Genomic DNA, 20,323 nt, shown 5'->3' with positions numbered 1-20,323 from the left:
GAGGGACTGGGAGGAGAGGGTTAGAAAGAATTGATTCTAAGTTGGATTTTGTTTCCTATGATAGGGTGTAACATAGTATACCATCCCGACCACATAATCTCTGTTCATGTCGGCTGTTTCTAATATTTATGTGTCATCTATTTAAGTTTCTACTTACCTTAATAGAGTTGTCTGTTATCAAAAGTGTGTATAAAGTTGGGAATAGTAAGAAACTTTAAATAACATTAAATAAGTTCATTATAATTCTGTTTTAGGGCTACTCATGGGTTTTGAAACTGTGTCTCCCTATAGAATTCTTTTTTGAGGGTGAGGAAGTAGCTCTTTTTTCCACCCTACCCCTAAAACTAACCTTTTTGCATAAATGACTTAGACGTTCATGCCATGTGAGTCCCTGAAATACTGTAGTCTCATAGCTGCTGACTTTCTTATTTTCTCTCACATTTATCCTGTTTTCTTGCAATCAGATTCTATGCCAATTTCATGTTTGTTTATTGCAACCAAGAGTCGTTATCAACCTCAGACTCCCACATGTATTGTTGCTAGCTTGCTCTTTAGCTCTTACTTCTGGTGCAGGTCACATTCTCTTCTAATCCTTGACAGAGCATTTTCAACTTTACTCACAGTTGTCTAGTAAGGAATGTGCCTGTAATTTGGTGTTTATTTTGGCTTTGGAACCCAGGGTGTGCAAATTTAATTATGAGGGAGGGATAGGAGTCATTAATTTGCCCAGTTGATTCTAGTAGTCATCAGAAGCCCTGAACTAAGTGCAGATTATTGTTAGGAATTAAATTGAGGCATTGGTTTTATTATCTCTGTGGGAAGCTGTTCCACAGAGCAGGGGAAGCCATTGACTCTGATTCTGTCACCAGCTGTGTAACTTTCTGCAAGTCACTAATGGAGCAGGGTCTTACGTCCACAACATGGTCATAAAGTTAAGCACTTGGATTAAGTACGCATCACAGTATTCCCAACTCATAGGAAAACAATGGTCAGATACACAAGAAAATATAGAGCGGAGTATCTCATCACAGCAGAATTTACTTACAAATTTTACAAAGTAAAATTAAGCTGCAACCCAAATAAGTCTCTAAGTAGCTCATTTATTAGCAAAATAAGGAAAGCCCTTTACCAATGGTGGGTTAACTAAATTGTATTCAATTGTAGCAGCAGAAGTATTGTGTCCAGGGAAAATGAAATTATTTTACATGTCATTAAATGAGAACCCTTGTCCTGGACTTTCGGGAGCAACATCAATATCAATTAAAGAACAAAGCATGTGAATGATTTTTCCTGACTCTCAACGTACCGATAACTGATCAGTTGTTGATATTTATTAGATGATCAGTGCCAAGTTTGAAGTGACTGAAGAGTTAGCCTCTGAATCATCTGTGTAAAACAACTGTAGGCGAGGATGTTTTCAAAGAAGTTGAGAAAATAGTGATTCAGTATAACCTGAAATGGAATCTGCCAAGATATATACAAATTGACAGTGGTAATGTTTGTGAGTAGAAAATGCTGAGTTGAGCAAATTCACAAAATTTGTGAACATGCAAGGTGTTTAAAGCTTATGGTTATTTATTACAGTATTCCTTTTCAGGTACTTTATGGAAAGTATTGGAATCTCACATGTGTTATTGAACCAGCAGTGTAAACCATGAGCTTCATTTGCTCTTGTGGATATAACCATCATCATTTCTGTGAATTTTTGTCAGAAATAGAGGTCGGATATCCTGATGTCTCTTGTGACAGAGCCATTAGATGGCTTGGTAGCTATGAAGTTTTGCAGTCTTCGAGTTCACAGTTGAGACTGAAGTTTTTCTAAACAAGAACTGCCCCCAGCCACTATTACTGAACATGAATGACTTTGGAAATTAGCTTTTGCTACAGACTTGATATTGTTTCTTAATGAATTCAACCCAAAATTTTAAGACAAAGCCACACATATATGAGAAACTTACACTGTGGTAAGGCAAATTTGACAGCTAATGTTTGAATCACAGGTAATGTCAACCTACTTTATATATTCCCCATGTTACCAAAGTAAAAACAAGATGCTAGACCCCCATTCTTACATGGCTTTGCAGCAGATACATTTTCTGAGCTCAAGCTACAGTTCCAAGAGTTTTCTTACCTACTCTACTTTATCTTATTTTGGATTTGTACTTTTTTAAAACAATTATTTTACTTTCACAGTACTAGTTCTCCAGAGGAAAGGAGATGAATACACTTGATACGTTGAATGAGTAACAAAAGAACCATACATCTGTGTGGACTTTTTTGGATAAGTTTAGGAGAAGATTCTATTTTGCCACTAAGCTTGGACAACTCTCCCTAAAACAGTCTCATTCATTCATTGTCTCAGGCAGTGACCTCAGTGTTGGGGGCCGTCCTCGCCTCAAGGAGCACAGTCTGGTAGTGATGAGGAACATGAACAAATGATTATAATGCAGTGTCATAAACGTGGTGACGTGCATGTGTACAAATGCTGTGAGAGTATAAATGAGGGTATGACTGTTTTTATATGGAAGATAGATGAAGACTTCACAAGAAAGAAAATACTTGAACTGAATCTTGGAAGTTAGAACCAGCAGTAAGGAAAAGGCATTCTAGCAAGAGGGAATAGCACAGGCACAGGCTTGGAAGGGTAAGAGAGCATAGGAAGTGCTTGCATAAATACTAAGGGGAGTGTCAGGAGATGAGGCTGAGATGGTAAGTTACAGAAAGATGATGAAGGGCCCTGTGCTGTGTGCCCTGAAAATCTGGTTTGGGAGGCAAATCCCAGGACAGGTTGCAATACACATGGCTGGTAAGTTCAGATAATACATCCTGTCAGGTCATTTACTTTTAGTGCTAAGTCAGCCTCTCTAACATCAACATTTTCCATCTGCTTTGTTACGTTTGTCTGTTACTCAATATATTTGCAATATTAGAGCCAAATTATAACACCTAGCACTTTCGCAAATTGAATTGAAACTGAAAATCTACTTAATGGTGTAGGATTTTACAAGTTTTCTTGGAAGGAAAAGACTAATTTTAAGAGGCATTGAAATGTTATGAAAGAGCAAAATCAGACTTGATTTTGTCTTCACAGATAAACTACTTTCGAAATTGCTTATTCCATTAGCAAGCATTTGTTATTTTCTGAAACTTAATTTTCTTTGCTTTTTAGTGGACAGAAGACTGCAGAAAATCAACCTATCCTCCTTCAGGACCAACGTGAGTAAACATCAGATGATGAAAACTCCCTTTGACCTTTGCAAAGTTTTTCCTCTGTGTAATAATTGCTCATAAACTAATGGTAGTGAATAAAATCTTAAGTCATGTTTTCCATTCTGAGACAGAGGTTTGTTTCTCAGGTTTGTGTATTATGCATTTGGCTGAGATCTTGGACAAATATGAAAGTATCTTCCAATTCAAATGCCCATTGCTAGCCTATCAAAATCATCGGAAAGAAAAAGATTTTCAACCAGGCGTGGTGGCTCAGGCCTATAATCCTAGCACTTTGGGAGACCAAGGCAGGTGGATCACGAGGTCAGGAGATCGAGACCATCCTGGCTAACGGTGAAACCCCGTGTCTACTAAAAATAAAAAAATTATCTGGGCATGGTGACGGGCGCCTGTAGTCCCAGCTACTCGGGAGGCTGAGGCAGGAGAATGGCGTGAACCCAGGAGGTGGAGCTTGCAGTGAGTGGAGATCGCAGCACTGCACTCCAGCCTGGGTGACAGAGTGAGACTCTGTCTCCAAAAAAGGAAAAAAAGGATTTTCATTCTCCACTAAATTCTTCTGTCTACCACGAAGTGTTTTTCTCATCTGTGACAAATATAAGGGCTGTATTTGAAATAACCTGTGATTCTCTGTGGTGCCTGGATTGTAAACCACCAAATTATTTTGGAACAAAAAAGCATAGGACCCCATATGTGATACGTTCTCAAAATAAAGCTTGGCACAACAGAGCTATCGAGGACAGAACAGGATTGGAACACCTCAGAGGAGGACCAGTGTCATGATTCACTGTGTTTAACATTAATATTTTTAGTCTAGATTTTGGTCTTTGCAAATCCTCAGTGTTTAAATGGGCCTGTGAGAAAGCAATAATAATAGCTCGCAGACCCAGAGGGTACAGAACAGAGAAAAGAAGGAACTGGTATAGGGGATGGTGATCTTACTCTCCTACACTGCCCTCTCGCTGAAAGTAGCCCGCTGGTTGTAGGGGAAAACAGTACAACTCTGTCAGGTGATACCAAGATGACATTCTCAGTTTCTGCAACATTCCAAATTATATATGTTGTACTGCTGTTGTCTAAAGGATGTATTCTAAATAGCCTCTGTCCCGGATGGCGTGAAACTGTAATAAACTAAATTATTTTGACTTACTCGCCTTTATGTAGAAAGAGGCCAGTATTTGGCAGGAAGTAATTTAGAGGTAACCCATTTGGATGGTGTTCGGGGCCCGTGTTCGTTCCAGCTCTTTCTTCAATGGCCTGCTCTCTGAAAGTCTTCCTTTCTGTCGTCACTGGCATCCTTCTGGCCTTCAGTGACATGTCTGCCTTACCGATTGATTGTGTCTTTCAGCTGGTCTCACTGGCCCAATTCATTGAACATTTAATGAGGTGCCTTCCACGTTTAAGGCCGTTTCCACTCTCTTTTAGGTGCACTTTACATGTGTCTGTAAATTGAATGCCCTGTAATTGGAAACCATAAACCTTTGCTGATTGGGCATTTTACTGATTCCTTATTGTCACGTGCGTTTGAGTGTGTGTCTACATATGCACATACGTACCTACACATGTACATACATATATACCCCGAACACATACACATGTATACGTAGACGTAACGTGCGTTTCTTTCCTTGCCTTCATTTCTCTACTAGGTTACTTTTTACCACACCAGCCTGCTTTCCTACATAAAAGCCTCAGCTTTACTCTCATCCTTCTCCTCTCTGAACTCTTATCAATGGATCTTGAGATGTAGGAGATAAGTGTGGTATTTAGATACCTCTGAATGACAAACAGTCGTCCTGTCCTGTGAGATCATCCTTTTCAATTAAGTGCATAGATTTGGGCAGCATCCATGGGCAAATATGAGGAAAGAAAAAGATAACCTGTTTGGCCAGCATGGCTAGTCAAACCAATGCTGGAGATAAAGGAACTGATAACCGGATCACCCCTGAATCCATCTGAATCGCATTCAGCATTTCTTTCCCACTGCTCACTGGGTGGCTAGCACCTGCTTTCTTATTTGTAAATGTGTGTGTTGTGTCACTTGGACTAGTTTCCATGCGACCCAGGTAGCCATGTGGGTTCAGGCGATGTTAGTTACCTATAGGTTGCCAAGTCCAAGAGTCTAAGGAAGCTCTCTCTGCTTGAGAGAGATGCACCCGAGTCTCAAATCCCTGAAGTTTTGCTGCATTTTGACTAGTAAGAACCGTCTGGTACAGTCCTTTCCAATGAGGCTCAAGGGCTGTTGTTTCCGAAAGATCCAATCTCCACATTCTAAGTTATGGAAGCCAATCCTTCCATAAGGATTGTTTAACGAGAGGTAAAATGTGCGATTATGACTAAGCTTTAGCTATTAAAATACTTTTGTTTATTAGATTAACCAGTTCTCTCAAATTCTACTTAGCGCTGCTTGGATGGTAGAGAGGTCTGTGTGGTCTTATCCCCGCTTCATTGTCATCCCTTCATTGTCTGTCCGTTGTGTTGCGTTCATCCCCTCTTCATCGCCTCTCTGAGATCCATGAGCCTACTGAAGACCCTAGGCTGAAAAAGGATCGGGACTTTATGGCAGATATAGAGGCATGATTTGGGGTTGGTTGTGTGTTATGCGGTGAGGGGCAGCTGATTGGAGTTCATAGGGACGACATGCATTGCTCCAGCAGGCCGCTGAGTTATCTGTGCTACTAAATATAGAAATCTAAGTGCACACTTGAAGGGAGAGGGAAGGCTAGTAACACCTGCCTGTAATATGGGGAACAATAATTACTTACTGAATTGTGGGACAAAATTTTACATGCGAAATTATGGTCCATCAGAAATGGAATTAATTTGTTGTGATGAAAAGCTTTTTTCTGGAATATAAGTATTGTAGTATTTCATGTAGATATCAGCTCCTAGACAATGGGGAACTTGAAAATACTTTGAGAAGAAGAAAATTCATTCACTGTGATTTTGTTTAAATGTGCGTTTCCAAAATTGAGTATGCTTTTCTTTTGTCTAAATCACAACCTGAATGTCTGCTAGTTAGCAGTTTCATAAAATCTCATACATGTACCAGGGCCCCCAGTTACACAGCATTATTTAGAGAATGAAGTGATTATTTATGACAGTGGAAATATAAATAGAACCACAGTTCATGACTTAGGTAACAACCCATCTCCAGCTATGGACATAAATCTAGATAACCTTTCTATTTAGGTGACTGGTGTCATTGTGGCACATACCAGAGTCACCCTACCAGTCTCAGGAGCAGATCAGTGGAACAGATGATGGTTATTTTTAGGCATAGGTTTATACTGATAAACCACGAAATGGCACACCCTTAAAAGCTATTTCAGTTTAGTAACAAGGGCCAGAAAATAATATTCCTATAGCAACAAAAATAGTTATAGAATTCATCCACCAGAGATATGGCCTACCTCCCTTGATAAGTGCATGGATGTTGCTTTGTCCTCAGAAATTGCTGCATGTAAGTTAAAGAGTAGGAAGCTGGAGAAAGGATATGACAGAATACGGCTCGGGCTTGGACTTCGTACAGAAAAATGAGAAGAGAAGAGGTATATAGTAGGGAAGATGAGGATGGCTGACAGAATCATGAAGGTTCTCGAAGCGGGTCATGGGAAGGTAATACATATTGCTACTCTGGGGCTTAGAAGGTGACGATCTTCCTGAAGTCAACACTGGAGACAATGGTTTGGCAGTGTGGTACACTCACTGAGAGAATTCTGAAACTGGAAACCAGTTGGAGAATTGTCTAGAGCCTGGACTAAATCTTTGCAGATATTTAGGAGGAAAAAAAAATGGTAGGTATTTCGCATCAGTGATAATCAGGTTAGAGCTCTTAAGCCATAGTTGATTTTTTCATAGAAAACCAATTCACATGAACCTTCCCTACTAGATCATTCTATTCCAAGATTTCTGTGACCATTTATCATTGTGTTCTCAACCTAGAAGCACTAGGTAGAGAATGAACTTTCTTTCCAACCTTTGGTTTGGGTAACCAGATTGGACACTGTCGTTAAGACTCTGCCTCTCATATATCCTTATAGATGTTATCTAACCCTCACAAAAAACCCTTTCATCATTTCAAGATGATACACCTCTCATTACAGGTGCAGAGGCCCAGCTCCATGGTACACCATAAATCTTGATTTACCACCCTACAAAAGATGGCATGAATTGATGGTTGACAAGGCACCAATGGTATGCTCTGATGCTTAAATCTTTTATTTATTTTTTATTTTACTTCTTTATTTTTATTTATTTATTTATTTGAGACAGAGTCTCACTCTGTCACCCAGACTGGAGTGCAGTGGCACGATCTCAGCTCACCGCAACCTCCGCCTCTTGGGTTCAAGCAAGTCCCCTGCCTCAGTTTCCTGAGTAGCTCTAATTATAGGCACCTGCCACCATGCCAGCTAATTTTTGTATTTTTAGTAGAGACAAGATTTTGCCACGTTGTCCAAGCTGATCTCGAACTCCTGACCTCAAGTGATCCTCCCGCCTTGGCCTGCCAAAGTGCTGGGATTATAGGCATGAGCCACCATGCCTGGCCATATTTTTTATTTTATTTATTTATTTTCCCCCAAGGACTGTGAAGATTCGGTATTAAATCTTTTATTATTGTATTTTTAAAAGAACACTTCATGAAATTACCCACAGAATGGTTTGAAATTGTGCTTTTGATACCTTTCTGCCATATACAATAAATGACAGTAGAGGAAAAGAGGTCATTCCTCTGTAGGCTTTGTTCTTTTTTGTAAACTTTACCTTTGTTTCTTTCCCTTTATGTTATCTCCTTTCATGTAAATCATTAAGGCTCAAATTCACTTTAAAGATAAAATTAGACTTACTGTATTAATATATTAATTGAGGCCAGGCACAGTGGCTCATGCCTGTAATCAATCCCACTACTTTGGGAGGCTGAGGAAGGCAGATCACCTGAAGTCAGAAGTTCAAGACTTGCCTGGCCAACATGGTGAAACCCCATCTCTATTAAAAATACAAAAATTAGGCTGGGTGTGGTGGCTCCTACCTGTAATCCCAGCACTTTGGGAGGCTGAGGCGGGTGGATCACAAGGTCAGGAGTTCGAGACCAGCCTAGCCAAGATGGTGAAACCCCGTCTCTACTAAAATTACAAAAATTAGCCAGGCGTGGTGGTGTACACCTGTAGTCCCAGCTACTTGGGAGGCTAAGGCAAGAGAATCGCTTGAACCCTGGAGGCGGAGGTTGCGGTGAGCCAAGATCATGCCATTGCACTCCAGCCTGGGTGGCAAGAGTGAAACTCTGTCTTAAAAAAAAAAAAAAAAAAAAAATACAAAAATTAGCTGGGCATGGTGATGCACGCTTGTAATCCCAGTTAGTTGGGAGGGTGAGGCAGGAGAATCCCTTGAACCCGGGAGGCAGAGATTGCAGTGAGCCGAGATGGTGCTACTGCACTCCAGCCTGGGTGACAGAGCGAGACTCTGTTTAAAAAATATATATATATTTTATATATATTTATATCTATATTTATATACATATTTTATATATATATATATATATAAATTGTCAAATAGCACTCTCTTTTAGCTACATACGGGTAAGCCAAAAGGTAATCTTGACAGCATTTCATTGTATCTTTTAGTAAGCATTTTATTTTTTTTTCAGCTAAAAGTTATAGTGAATTCTCTGAAGAATATGGTAAATACATTCGTCCCAAGTGGAAAAGTTATGCAGATAGTGGATGAAAAATTGGTAAGAAATATTATTTCTCACAATAAATGTTAAGCACATACACATTACAGACAAAAATCAGAAAATGCTCTGGTATTTATTTAAAGGCATAATTCGACAACCTCTTCGCAGGGACTTGGACAGATCTGCGTGAATGTAGCTTACTGTCAGAACTTCAGAGGGACTTAAATTTGGGGGACTGGTCATATTATGGTAACAGCATAGCAAATTATGGTTTCGTAAAAGGATGGGACTACATTACGACGCTGGGCAGACAAACGTACTTCATCTGGGAGTATGCTGTTTCCTTCCCTTTATGAGTGAGTTCACTAGTGAAGACTTGGTTTTTTTTCTTAGGTATCTCAGGGACATTCAGAGATTTTTTTTTTCTAGATATGACCAAATTATGACCAAATGACATACTCAGCTTGGCCCCGTATTCTGTAGAGTTCCTCAGTAGCTCTGACCCCGAAACTCATTTGGGTTGAGTGTTTCTGTGCAATCACCAAACTATTTCATTTTCATCCTTTCATGCAGAAAGACTCCCATTTCTCACTCCATTTCTCAGCCCCGTTTTTGTTTACGCAGAACCAATGAAACCCCTAGGGCCTGGCCCCTAGAACTGTTAAAGGGATCCTCATTGCACTTGATGGCAGATTTTGGGCACTCATGACATTCGGGGTTGGGCAGATTTTTTTTTTTTTTTTTTTGAGACCTCACTCATCTCACTCTGTAGCCCAAGCTGGAGTGCAGTGGCGTGATCGTAGCTCACAGCTGCCTTGATCTCCCAGACTCAAGGGATCCTCCTGCCTCAGCCTCCTGCGTAGCTGGGACTACAGTCACGTGCCACCACACCCAGCTAATTTTCTAAATTTTTAGTAGAGACAGAGGCTTGCTATGTCACCGAGGCTGGTCTCCCAACTCCTGGGCTCAAGCGATTCTCCCGCCTCAACCTTCCAAAGTGTTCTCCCAAAGTATTGGGATCATAGGTGTGAACTGCCGTGCCCGGCCTGGGTTGGATATTTTCTTTGTCATAGGGCTGTCCTATACATTTCAGGATGCCTGGCCTGGGGTGGGTATCTCTTTGTTGCAGGGCTGTCCTATACATTTCAGGATGCCCAGCCTGGGGTGGGTATCTTTTTGTCATGGGGCTGTCCTGTGCATTGCAGGATGTTTAGCAGCATCCCTGGCCCTTACCCAGGGATGCTGGTAATACCCCCTCAGTTGTGACAACCAAAAAATGTCCTTAGATATTTCTGAATCTCCCGTGGTCGAGAATCATTGCTTGGATGTAATAAGTGTTTAATAAATACCCATTAAGTCACATTTGTTTGTTAAATGGCTGGAACATTCCACTTGGGCAGTGCTTTGAGTTCCTAGGGAAAAAAAGTAATACGTTTAGGCGACATTGCATATAATTACCAAGTTGGTTAAAAAAATGAGATTCGTGAATTTTAAACACTATCTTAGCAAAAGGCTGTGAACTTAAGTTGTGATCTAGATGTTAGTAGTTGCCATTGAGAATAAATATATGATGTCCACCACTGAATTTGCTTAAAGTCTATGGTTTGCTAAGAATGCAGTTACTTCATGTTAGCCAAAGATCAGCCATTAACCATGACACAAGGTTGTGGATAGACTAGTTCAGGTTTATCTCCGTGCGTGTGGGAAGGAAATGGTAAGAAGGGTATATGCCAATGGCTAGAGGGTGAATTCATGCAGAAAGACAAGGAGTGCTTGTTATGATGTTTTTGTGGTGTGGGTCAGGTTAGGTCATCCAGGTGGAGTTACTCTCGTTCCTGCCTTCTCTGGAGAATGATGGAAAAATAAGGCAGGAAAAACAATCTGAGAATCTAGTCTGTGTATAGGGGCCCAATATTGAGTATTATATAGAATCTTTTTATAACTACACGATGTAAAAATGCTTTAAAAAATAACTCCTATCACTTACTGTGATAGCAGTATCTAGAACAAATTATATGTCAACTAGATTTCAAAATAGTTTTTTAGGTTAAATGCTTTTATTAATATATTTGTTTTCCAGCCTGGCCTACTTGGCAACTTTCCTGGCCCTTTTGAAGAGGAAATGAAGGGTATCGCTGCTGTTACCGATATACCTTTAGGTAAAGTTCACTTAGAAGCTTTTAAAAAAAAAGTAATTAAACTCTTTTACAAATTTCCATTGAGGTGTCATATACATACAGCCAAGTGCACAGGTCTTACGTATACAGCTCAGTGAAGCTTCAGAAATGCATACATGGACGTAGCCAGGACTCAGATCAAGATACGGAAGAGCCCAGCACTCCATAGTACTCCATCATGCCCCTTTGCAGAAAATACTGCCTCCTCCAGTAACCACTATTCGGATGCCACCATAGATTAGTTTTGCCTCTTCGTGAACTTCGTATAAGTAGAACTGAATGACAGGAACTGTTGTGTGTGATTCTTGTGCTTTCATTATGGGTAGTGTGCTACTCCATGAACAGGGTATTTGAGTTGTTTTCAGATTTGCGATATTAAGAATACATGAGTTATAAATATTCTAGTACATTTTTGGGGGTCTGTGTGCTCATTTTTCTGGATATATACCTAGGAAGTGAACCGTTGGGTTATAGAGTAATTGTATATTTAGCCTTGTAGATTCTGCGAAACAGTTTTCCACAGTGATTCCAGCATTTGACAATCAGCAGAGTGTGATTCAGTTTTCTCCACTTGATAATTCTCCTCTCAAGAGTGTCAGTCTTTTCTTTTTCCTTTTTTTCTTTGATAGTGTCAATCTTTACTTGAGCCTTTTTGTTGAGTGTCACAGTATCCCATTTTAGTTTTAATTTGCATTTCCTCGATATCTAATGAGATTTAACACTTTATTGCCTTTTTTTTTTTTTTGGTTTCTTTGTTTCTTTTGGAGAAGGGCTTATTAAGGTCTTTTGCCCTTTTAAAAATTAGATTGAAGGAATTCTTTACATACTTTGAATATAAGCCCTTTGTCAGATGTATGGATTCTGAATATCTGCTCCCAGTCTGTGACTTTCATTTTTATGCTCTTGCTGGTGTCTTTTGATGAAAAGATATTTTTAATTTTAGTGAAGTCTAATACCTCAGTCTTCTATTTTATGAGTAGTGCCTTTTGTATCCATTTAAGAAATCTGGCCTAGCCCAAAGTCATATATATGCTTCTGTATTTTCTTCTAGATGTTTAATGTTTACTTTTGACATTTAGGCCTATGATCTGTTTTGAATTGTTTTTGTATATGCTATATGACTTCAGGGTCAAGGTTCAGGATTTTCTCATAATGGTATATCCAGTTAGTTAAACACTATTAATTCAGAAGGCTATCCTTTCCTCAGCAAATTGCAGTGGTGTCTTTGATATAAATGTACAATACATATATACATACACACACACGTGTATATGTATATACAAACAGGTGATTATATATATGTTGTTTTGTTTGGAGAATTACTGTAAAGTTTCATTTACCTATTTGTCTTCCCTTGTATCAATGCTATTCTACCTCAGTTACTAAAGCTTTATAGTAAGTCTTAAAATTAGGTAGTATAATTCTTCCAACTTTGTTTTTCTCAACATTTATTTAGGTTATTGATTTCTCTGAGCAGTATCTTTTATTTTCAGGGAGAAGGCCTTGCATGTCATTCATTAAAATTATTCTTAGATGTGGGTGGTTTGGGGAGCTATTATTAAAATTTCAATTTAAGCTTCATGGCATGTAATGAAAAAGATTTTCCCCACGACCCCAAAAGTTTTATCTTTAAGCTACCAAAGCAGTAGTGTCGTTATTTTAAATAGCCAATAGTACTTTCATTTTATAAGAGAGATGATTGAGAATTTGTGAAAATTAGTGGCCAGTTTTGTGTGCTGCTTCTTTAAAAAAATGGTTTAAAAGATAATCAACATACTGGAATTAGCTGCTAACTGCCTTTATGAAAAACAAGTCTAATTCCCTTTTTTTGTAAAGAACTCTAGCAAATCAATACCAAATATAAATACCTTATGGATTAAGAAGAATAACATGATGTATAAGTGATGTAAATTTATATAATTATAAATTATTATAAATTTATAATAAAATAAGTAGAATTTCACCAAATCAGAAATTTAATTGAAATAAAATAAGCATTGGATTTGGGTGAAAAAAATATTGAGCTTAACATGTTAATGTTAAATAGGACAGAAATGAAATGTATTTCCTATCTTTGAATTAAATGCTAAACAGCAGTATTACACATTTTGGGAAAGTATTCAAAAAATAAAATGCCCTGGAATGGAGTGTCTTGGCAGCTCTGTACTAATTTTATTAATAGTTATTGATTAATAGTTCTTGAATCTCCTTTTTCACCTTTAAAATTTTAGTCACAGTTGAAAAATCTGGGCAAAATACATTTCAAGCAAACAGCCAAGAGCCAGTTGTATTAAATGATCATATTTACGCTCCCAAAAGAAAAATCAAAATGAAGCATGTTGATAAACATTTTTGACATGATGTTGGAGAACAGTTGCAACTTGCCCAGATGTTCAGCTGGTCCAAAGGCTGCCTCCTTGGTGACTTGTTTCATCTTGAGTCTAGAGAGTCCAGGCTGGGGAAGAAAACCACCATCCAGCCGCCGTTCCGGCACAGCCCCGCTGGCCAAAACACACACTCACACAATGAAAATACTTAAACTTTTTCTTAAAACAAATTTTTCTCCCATCGTCATGGTTCTGTATATTAACACAAAATTTTCCTTTCTTTTTTCATAGGAGAGATTATTTCATACAATATTTTTTACGAATTTTTTACCATTTGTACTTCAATAGTAGCAGAAGACAAAAAAGGTAATTGCACTGAGGGAGGGTGGGCAGTATGAAGCACTACGTAAAGAAGAATCTTCTAAAGAAATGGAATTAGAACTTCTAAACTTTGGGCTTGCTACATAAATTCTGTGTGTGTTGCATGGGGCTTTTTATTTCTTGGTAAAGTTTTATGAGTGTACTGAAAATTCTCCTTATTTTAAGACTACTATACTGCCTATCAAAGTTGAATTCAAACATGCCAAAAACCTGGGAGAAATGTTTCAGGGCTAGAAGCATTGTTCTTCTCCTCATAGTCTACTTATACCCATCCACATGATTTAATAGAAGTGCTCACAGGAGGTACTTCCTTATCTTCATGTATGTCATGACATCTGTCCTTTTCTTGAGGCCCGGAACACACATTCTCTCATCCTTTCCCAGCCAGGCGACCCAGTGTGTACCAGCCTCACTTTCTCGTATTTTTCCTAACGGGTCCCCAGAGTACAAAGCACAGGACAACTTCGCTAACTCACCCTGATCTGCGACCTATACTCTGGGTATACATCTGCCTGTACCTTACCCTTGAGGTGTCCTGCTCTAGGGGATGATGCCTGACGGGAAACATTGGATGAATCCCAGTAATTGAGGCTCAGATTTCTGTGTCCTGGTAGAACCATGTGATAGTGAAACAACATATGACCATTGATTCCTTTTCCCATATTCTGATCTGACCTGAAACCTGTGCTCTCAGATTTTGTGGGGTTGTCTGGCAGATTGACAGTGACAACAGTCCCATCTAGTGAAGGCTTAGGATATTAGGATGCTTCTTACTTCTCATTGTTTGAAGAAACAGTTGTGAATATAAATCAATCAAAATTAGAGGCCAGACATGGTGGCTTACACCTGTGATCCTAGCACTTTGGGAGGCCAAGGCAGGTGGATCATCTGAGGTCAGGAGTTTGAGACCAGCGTGGCCAACATGGTGAAACTCCATCTCTACTAAAAAAAAAACAACAACAAAAAACTAGCCGGGTGTGGTGGCATGTGTCTGTAATCCCAACTACACGGAAGGCTGAGGCACAAGAATTGCTTGAACCTGGGAGGCAAAGGTTGCAGTGAGCTGAGATCGCACCACTGCACTCCAGTCTGGGCAACAGAACAAGACTTTGTCTCAAAAGTAAATTAATTAATCAAAATTAATTGTCCAGCTTTGATTTAGCATCTTAACTGCTATTACACGTCTCTTCTGTCTACCTTCAAATAGGTCATGTAATACATGGGAGAAACATGGATTTTGGAGTATTTCTTGGGTAAGTAAAGAACACAGGGTCGGGCATGGTGGCTCACACCTGTAATGCCAGCACTTTGGGAGACTGAGGCCAGTGGATCATGAGATCAGGAGTTTAAGACCAGCCTGGCCAAGATGGTGAAATCCCATCTCTACTAAAAATACAAAAATTAGCCAGGCATGGTGGGGGCCACCTGTAATCCCAGCTACTCAGCAGGCCGAGGCAGAGAATTGCTTGAACCTGCGAGGCAGAGGTTCCAGTGAGCCAAGATCGTGCCACCGAGCTCCAGCTTGGGTTACAGAGCCAGACTTCATCAAAAAAAAAAAAAAAACCACAGGAACTGTTTAATTCTATAAGAAGGGTAGGTTGTATTACATTGATGAAAAGTGAGTTTCAAGTCACACCCAAAATGTGATCATAAGCGAAGATAAATGGATTACTGAGTGTTGAGAAAAGAGGGGTACACTCTTCTATTATATGTGTCCATCTTGACCTTTCTGACAAAATAAGAGTGCTGTAATTAGCATTCTGTGTTTGAATCTGAGGCTCACTATTTATAAGCCATGTGATATTGGGAGAGTTACCCGACTTCTCTGAACCTCAGTTTGATCATTTGGAAAACAGAATAAAGGTACCATATTGTAAAGGTCTTGTTAGGATTGATCATGGTGACTCGGTAGATAAAGCTCCCAGTGTAGTGCCTGGCCCTCATCATCATGTTCATCATTATTATCACTGTGTTTCTTAAATGTCACTGAAATTTGTCTTTTGTAGGTGGAACATAAATAATGATACCTGGGTCATAACTGAGGAACTAAAACCTTTAACGGTGAATTTGGACTTTCAAAGAAACAACAAAACTGTCTTCAAGGCTTCAAGCTTTGCTGGCTATGTGGGCATGTTAACAGGATTCAAACCAGTAAGGACTCTGTTGTTACATAATTATACAGGTAGCTTTTTGTCCTATTACTGTTATGTAAAAGGTGAAATCTAAGAATATGAGGACCTAAAGGGAATATGAAACCCCATTTCATCCCCTTGTACTTCTTGTCACTTCATAGGTATGAGATCCCGTGGTAGAGACGAGTAGAAAGGAAATGGAGGTTTCTGAGCCCGTTCTAGGATAAAGAGCATGTGGCCGGGTGTCAAGGGCTGGGAGTCACAATCTGGGATCTGGTCCTGGGTCTGCCACCCACTTAGGCAAGTCAGGCGTTCATTCTCTGCCCTTCAGTTTCCTGTCCAAAAAACGTAGCCAGTGATACCCCACCTACTTATGTCACATACTAGAATCAGAAATGCTTTGAACTTTTTAAAAAGCCTTGAATGGTTTTGATTTATTTTTGCCTTCCCCATTACCCAAGCTAGGCCTTTATATCCCACTCTGAAGTACAGTGGCGACAGGGCCTTAAAGTGCATGGTTGATGTTTCTGACTTCGTTGCTTTGTCTTTTTCTCAGGGACTGTTCAGTCTTACACTGAATGAACGTTTCAGTGTAAATGGTGGTTATCTGGGTAAGTAGAGCATTCTCAAGTGAAATGGGAATCTCAGAGCTTTTTTATGAGGATGACTGGACTGTGCCTTCTGGTTACATAGTCCAACCTCTTCCGGTTCCTAACTAGTTGCAGAGTCTAACCTCTTCTGGTTCCCAACTGGTTACATTGTCCACCCTCTTCCGGTTCTTGACTGGTTACAAAGTCCAGCCTCTTCCATTTCCTGACTGGTTACATAGTCCAGCCTCTTCTGGTTCCTGACTGGTTACATAGTCCACCCTCTTCTGGTTCCTGACGGTTACATAGTCCAGCCTCTTCTGGTTCCTGACGGTTACATAGTCCAGCCTCTTCCGGTTGCTGACTGGTTACACAGTCCAGCCTCTTCCGGTTGCTGACTGGTTATATAGTCTAACCTCTTCCAGTTCCTGACAGTGTGTTCGATCTCTTCCAGGTATTCTAGAATGGATTTTGGGAAAGAAAGATGCCATGTGGATAGGGTTTCTCACTAGAACAGTTCTGGAAAATAGCACAAGGTAAAGTGTTTCGTTGCTTTACTATCAAATAAAAATATTTGTTAAGCTCCAGCTTAACAATCCTTTGAGGAGCTATTGCAGAATTTCTTAGGTGAACCTCTGCCACTCGTGGAATTATTCATGTTTTCTTTGTGCATATTGTGTGTTTTATAGCAAAGAAATGAATTACTTAAAATTAGCACTAGGGATACTGACATTCTGAAAGGCACCTATGAATATTTTTGGTGTGCAGAAAAAAAAATCACCCACACACAAAAGAACAATTGTACAGTAAAATCTTCATTTAAATGGTAGTACAGACCAGACACAGTGGCTTATGCCTGTAATCCTAACACTTTGGGAGGCTGAGACTGGCAGACCACTTGACCCCAGGGGTTTGAGACCAGTCTGAGCAACATGGCGAAATCCTGTTGCTACAAAAAATACAGAAATTAGCCAGGCATGGTGGCACATGCCTGTAGTCCCAGCTACTCAGGAGGCTGAGGTGGGAGGATCACCTGAGCCCAAGGAGGTCGAGACTGCAGTGAACTGGCATCAGTCCACTGCACTTCACCCTGGGTGACAGAGTAAGACTCTATCTCAAAAAAACAAAATAAATAAATACAAAATGTAGTACATATTAGCCTGTAAGTTATATCCTGCTTTGGTATAGAAATCTTACAATAGCAAAACTACCTTTCCTTCGTTCAGCCTGCACTGCGTCCAGATAAATGGGCATCAATCCTGTTTCTAATAATTCCCAGGGAATAAGATTTAATGTTAGTAGTGTTCTTTGATAACCCAATTCAATTTTCAGTAGTCCTAATTTTCAAGAAGGTTTACTTTCTATTCTCTAAGTCCTATATGCTGTAATATTATTTCCCTTTGTTCTATTGTTCGGTGAACGGCATGGACAGTAAGGGTGGAAGATGATCTCTCGAGGCCACTTTGTTTCTCCTTCAGATTAGAGGGACTTCCTAAGATTCCCACTTCCCATGTCAGTGTTCACCATACAGGGTCAGGGATTGCTTTTCTCAGAGTCATTGCTCGCCATCCTTTTTTACAAATCGCTTTGTGGCTGGGCATGGTGGCTCATGCCTGTAATCCCAGCACTTCGGGAGGCAAAGGCAAGAGTATCGCTTGCACCCAGGAGTTCGAGACTAGCCTTGGCAACATAGTGAGACCCCCATCTCTAAAAATAAAAATAAATAAAGAACACGTTCCTTAGATACTTGTTTTCCTTTAGTTTCTACAGAGCTAAACATTTCCATTCTAAGTCATCTAAAAATGTTTCGTACCATCATCCTCAGCAAACTAACACAGGAACTGAAAACCAAACACCGCATGTTCTCACTCATAAGTGGGAGCTGAACAAAGAGAACATGTGAACACAGGGAGGGGAACATCATACTCTGGGCCTTTCGGGGGGTGGGGTAAAAGGGGAGGGAGAGCGTTAGGACAAATACCTAATGCATGTAGGGCTTGAAACCTAGATGATGGGTTGATGGTTGCAGCAAACCACCATGGCACATGTATACCTACGTAAGAAACCTGTCGGGGGCCGGGCGCGGTGGCTCAAGCCTGTAATCCCAGCACTTTGGGAGGCCAAGACGGGCGGATCACGAGGTCAGGAGTTCGAGACCATCCTGGCAAACACGGTGAAACCCCGTCTCTACTAAAAAATACAAAAAAGCTAGCCGGGCGAGGTGGCTGGCGCCTGTAGTCCCAGCTACTCGGGAGGCTGAGGCAGGAGAATGGCGTAAACCCGGGAGGCGGAGCTTGCAGTGAGCTGAGGTCTGGCCACTGCACTCCAGCCCGAGGGACAGAGCGAGACTCCGTCTCAAAAAAAAAAAAAAAAAAAAAAAAAAAGAAACCTGCATGTTCAGCCCGTGTATCCCAGAACTTAAAGTAAAATTTAAAAATAAATGAAGTTATTTACTGAAATAAAAAAAAGTTTCATTCTTCTTTTTCAATGTTTCTATATAGTTATGAAGAAGCCAAGAATACATTGACCAAGACCAAGATACTGGCCCCAGCCTACTTTATCCTGGGAGGCAACCAGTCTGGGGAGGGTTGTGTGATTACACGAGACAGAAAGGAATCATTGGATGTATATGAGTAAGTAGATTTGTTAAAGCAAAAGAAGTAGAAACAAAAGCATACACTGACATACTTCGAGTTTTAAGGCTGTAGCCTAAGAGGGCATCTCTCTTTTTGTATCTAGACTCGATGCTAAGCAGGGTAGATGGTATGTGGTGCAAACAAATTATGACCGTTGGAAAAATCCCTTCTTCCTTGATGATCGCAGAACGCCTGCAAAGATGTGTCTGAACCACACCACCCAAGAGGTACCTTTGCAGGGTCATCTTTAGAAAGAAACTGTTGCCATGAAAGATTCTCTTGGTTTGCCATTTTTCTTTGGCCTTCAAGTAATGTATAAACCTCCTATTATTCATAGTATCTCTGGTCACTCTCCACTGATTTTTTGTTTTTGTTTTTTTTTAACTTAAAGAGCAAAATTGTGCTGTACTTTCCCTTTCTGGTTCTAATGCGGGATTCTGAAGTTGAATAACAAACAGGCAAGAATTTAAAAAGGGGAGTGAGAGAGAGGAAAGTAATCCATGAAAACTGTTACCTGTGTTTCTAACATTGACTCCCACGGAAAGTCAACTGCGGGGGTGGAGGGGAGGTTGATTAAAGAATGTCTTGACGGGGCGCAGTGGGCTCACGCCTGTAATCCCATCACTTTGGGAGGCCGAGGCGGGTGGATCATGAGGTCAGGAGATTGAGACCATCCTGGCTAACACAGTGAAACCCCGTGTCTACTAAAAATACAAAAAAAGTTAGCCGGGCGTGGGGGCGGGCGCCTGTAGTCCCAGCTACTCGGGAGGCTGAAGCAGGAGAATGGCGTGAACCCAGGAGGCAGAGTTTGCAGTGAGTCGAGATCGCACCACTGCACTCCAGCCTGGGCGACAGAGTGAGACTCTGTCTCAAAAAAAAAAAAAACAAAGAATGTCTTGGTTTCTAGTGACCCATGTGTGTAGATAAGGCTGTTGACTTCATATTTAACTTACTGATCAAAACTTTTTGTATGTGTTTTAGAATATCTCATTTGAAACCATGTATGATGTCCTGTCAACAAAACCTGTCCTCAACAAGGTATTTTAAATATTGTATGTATATTTGCCTTAAGGGAAAGAATTTGGCCCTGTATTTTATCTTTCTTTGTTATCTTTGATCAGTTTGAACACAGAAGTTATGTTCCCTTAGTGCTGATTTTTTTAAAAATGCTTTTGTGTGGCTAA

At 40.1% G+C, this 20,323-nt stretch overlaps 1 protein-coding gene across 1 annotated transcript in view; it reads left to right on the top strand.

The window, feature by feature from the left end:
* ASAH1 (N-acylsphingosine amidohydrolase 1) overlaps window positions 1-20,323 on the top strand; it is a 28,477-nt gene that overhangs the window by 5,881 nt on the left and 2,273 nt on the right. Inside the window, exons 2-13 of the mRNA XM_023216631.1 lie at window positions 3,170-3,216; window positions 7,332-7,422; window positions 8,870-8,956; window positions 10,980-11,058; window positions 13,695-13,769; window positions 14,992-15,037; window positions 15,791-15,935; window positions 16,473-16,527; window positions 16,958-17,039; window positions 19,005-19,136; window positions 19,243-19,366; window positions 20,121-20,177. Of these exons, the coding sequence (XP_023072399.1) occupies window positions 3,170-3,216; window positions 7,332-7,422; window positions 8,870-8,956; window positions 10,980-11,058; window positions 13,695-13,769; window positions 14,992-15,037; window positions 15,791-15,935; window positions 16,473-16,527; window positions 16,958-17,039; window positions 19,005-19,136; window positions 19,243-19,366; window positions 20,121-20,177 (1,020 nt within the window). The remainder of the gene's footprint in view (window positions 1-3,169; window positions 3,217-7,331; window positions 7,423-8,869; window positions 8,957-10,979; window positions 11,059-13,694; window positions 13,770-14,991; window positions 15,038-15,790; window positions 15,936-16,472; window positions 16,528-16,957; window positions 17,040-19,004; window positions 19,137-19,242; window positions 19,367-20,120; window positions 20,178-20,323) is intronic.

The sequence above is a fragment of the Piliocolobus tephrosceles genome, chromosome 7, assembly GCF_002776525.5.
Source record: "Piliocolobus tephrosceles isolate RC106 chromosome 7, ASM277652v3, whole genome shotgun sequence".
In the NCBI taxonomy this organism is placed as follows: domain Eukaryota; kingdom Metazoa; phylum Chordata; class Mammalia; order Primates; family Cercopithecidae; genus Piliocolobus; species Piliocolobus tephrosceles.
Note: the sequence above shows the minus strand (reverse complement) of the source record. Positions and strands in the feature narration are given on the sequence as shown.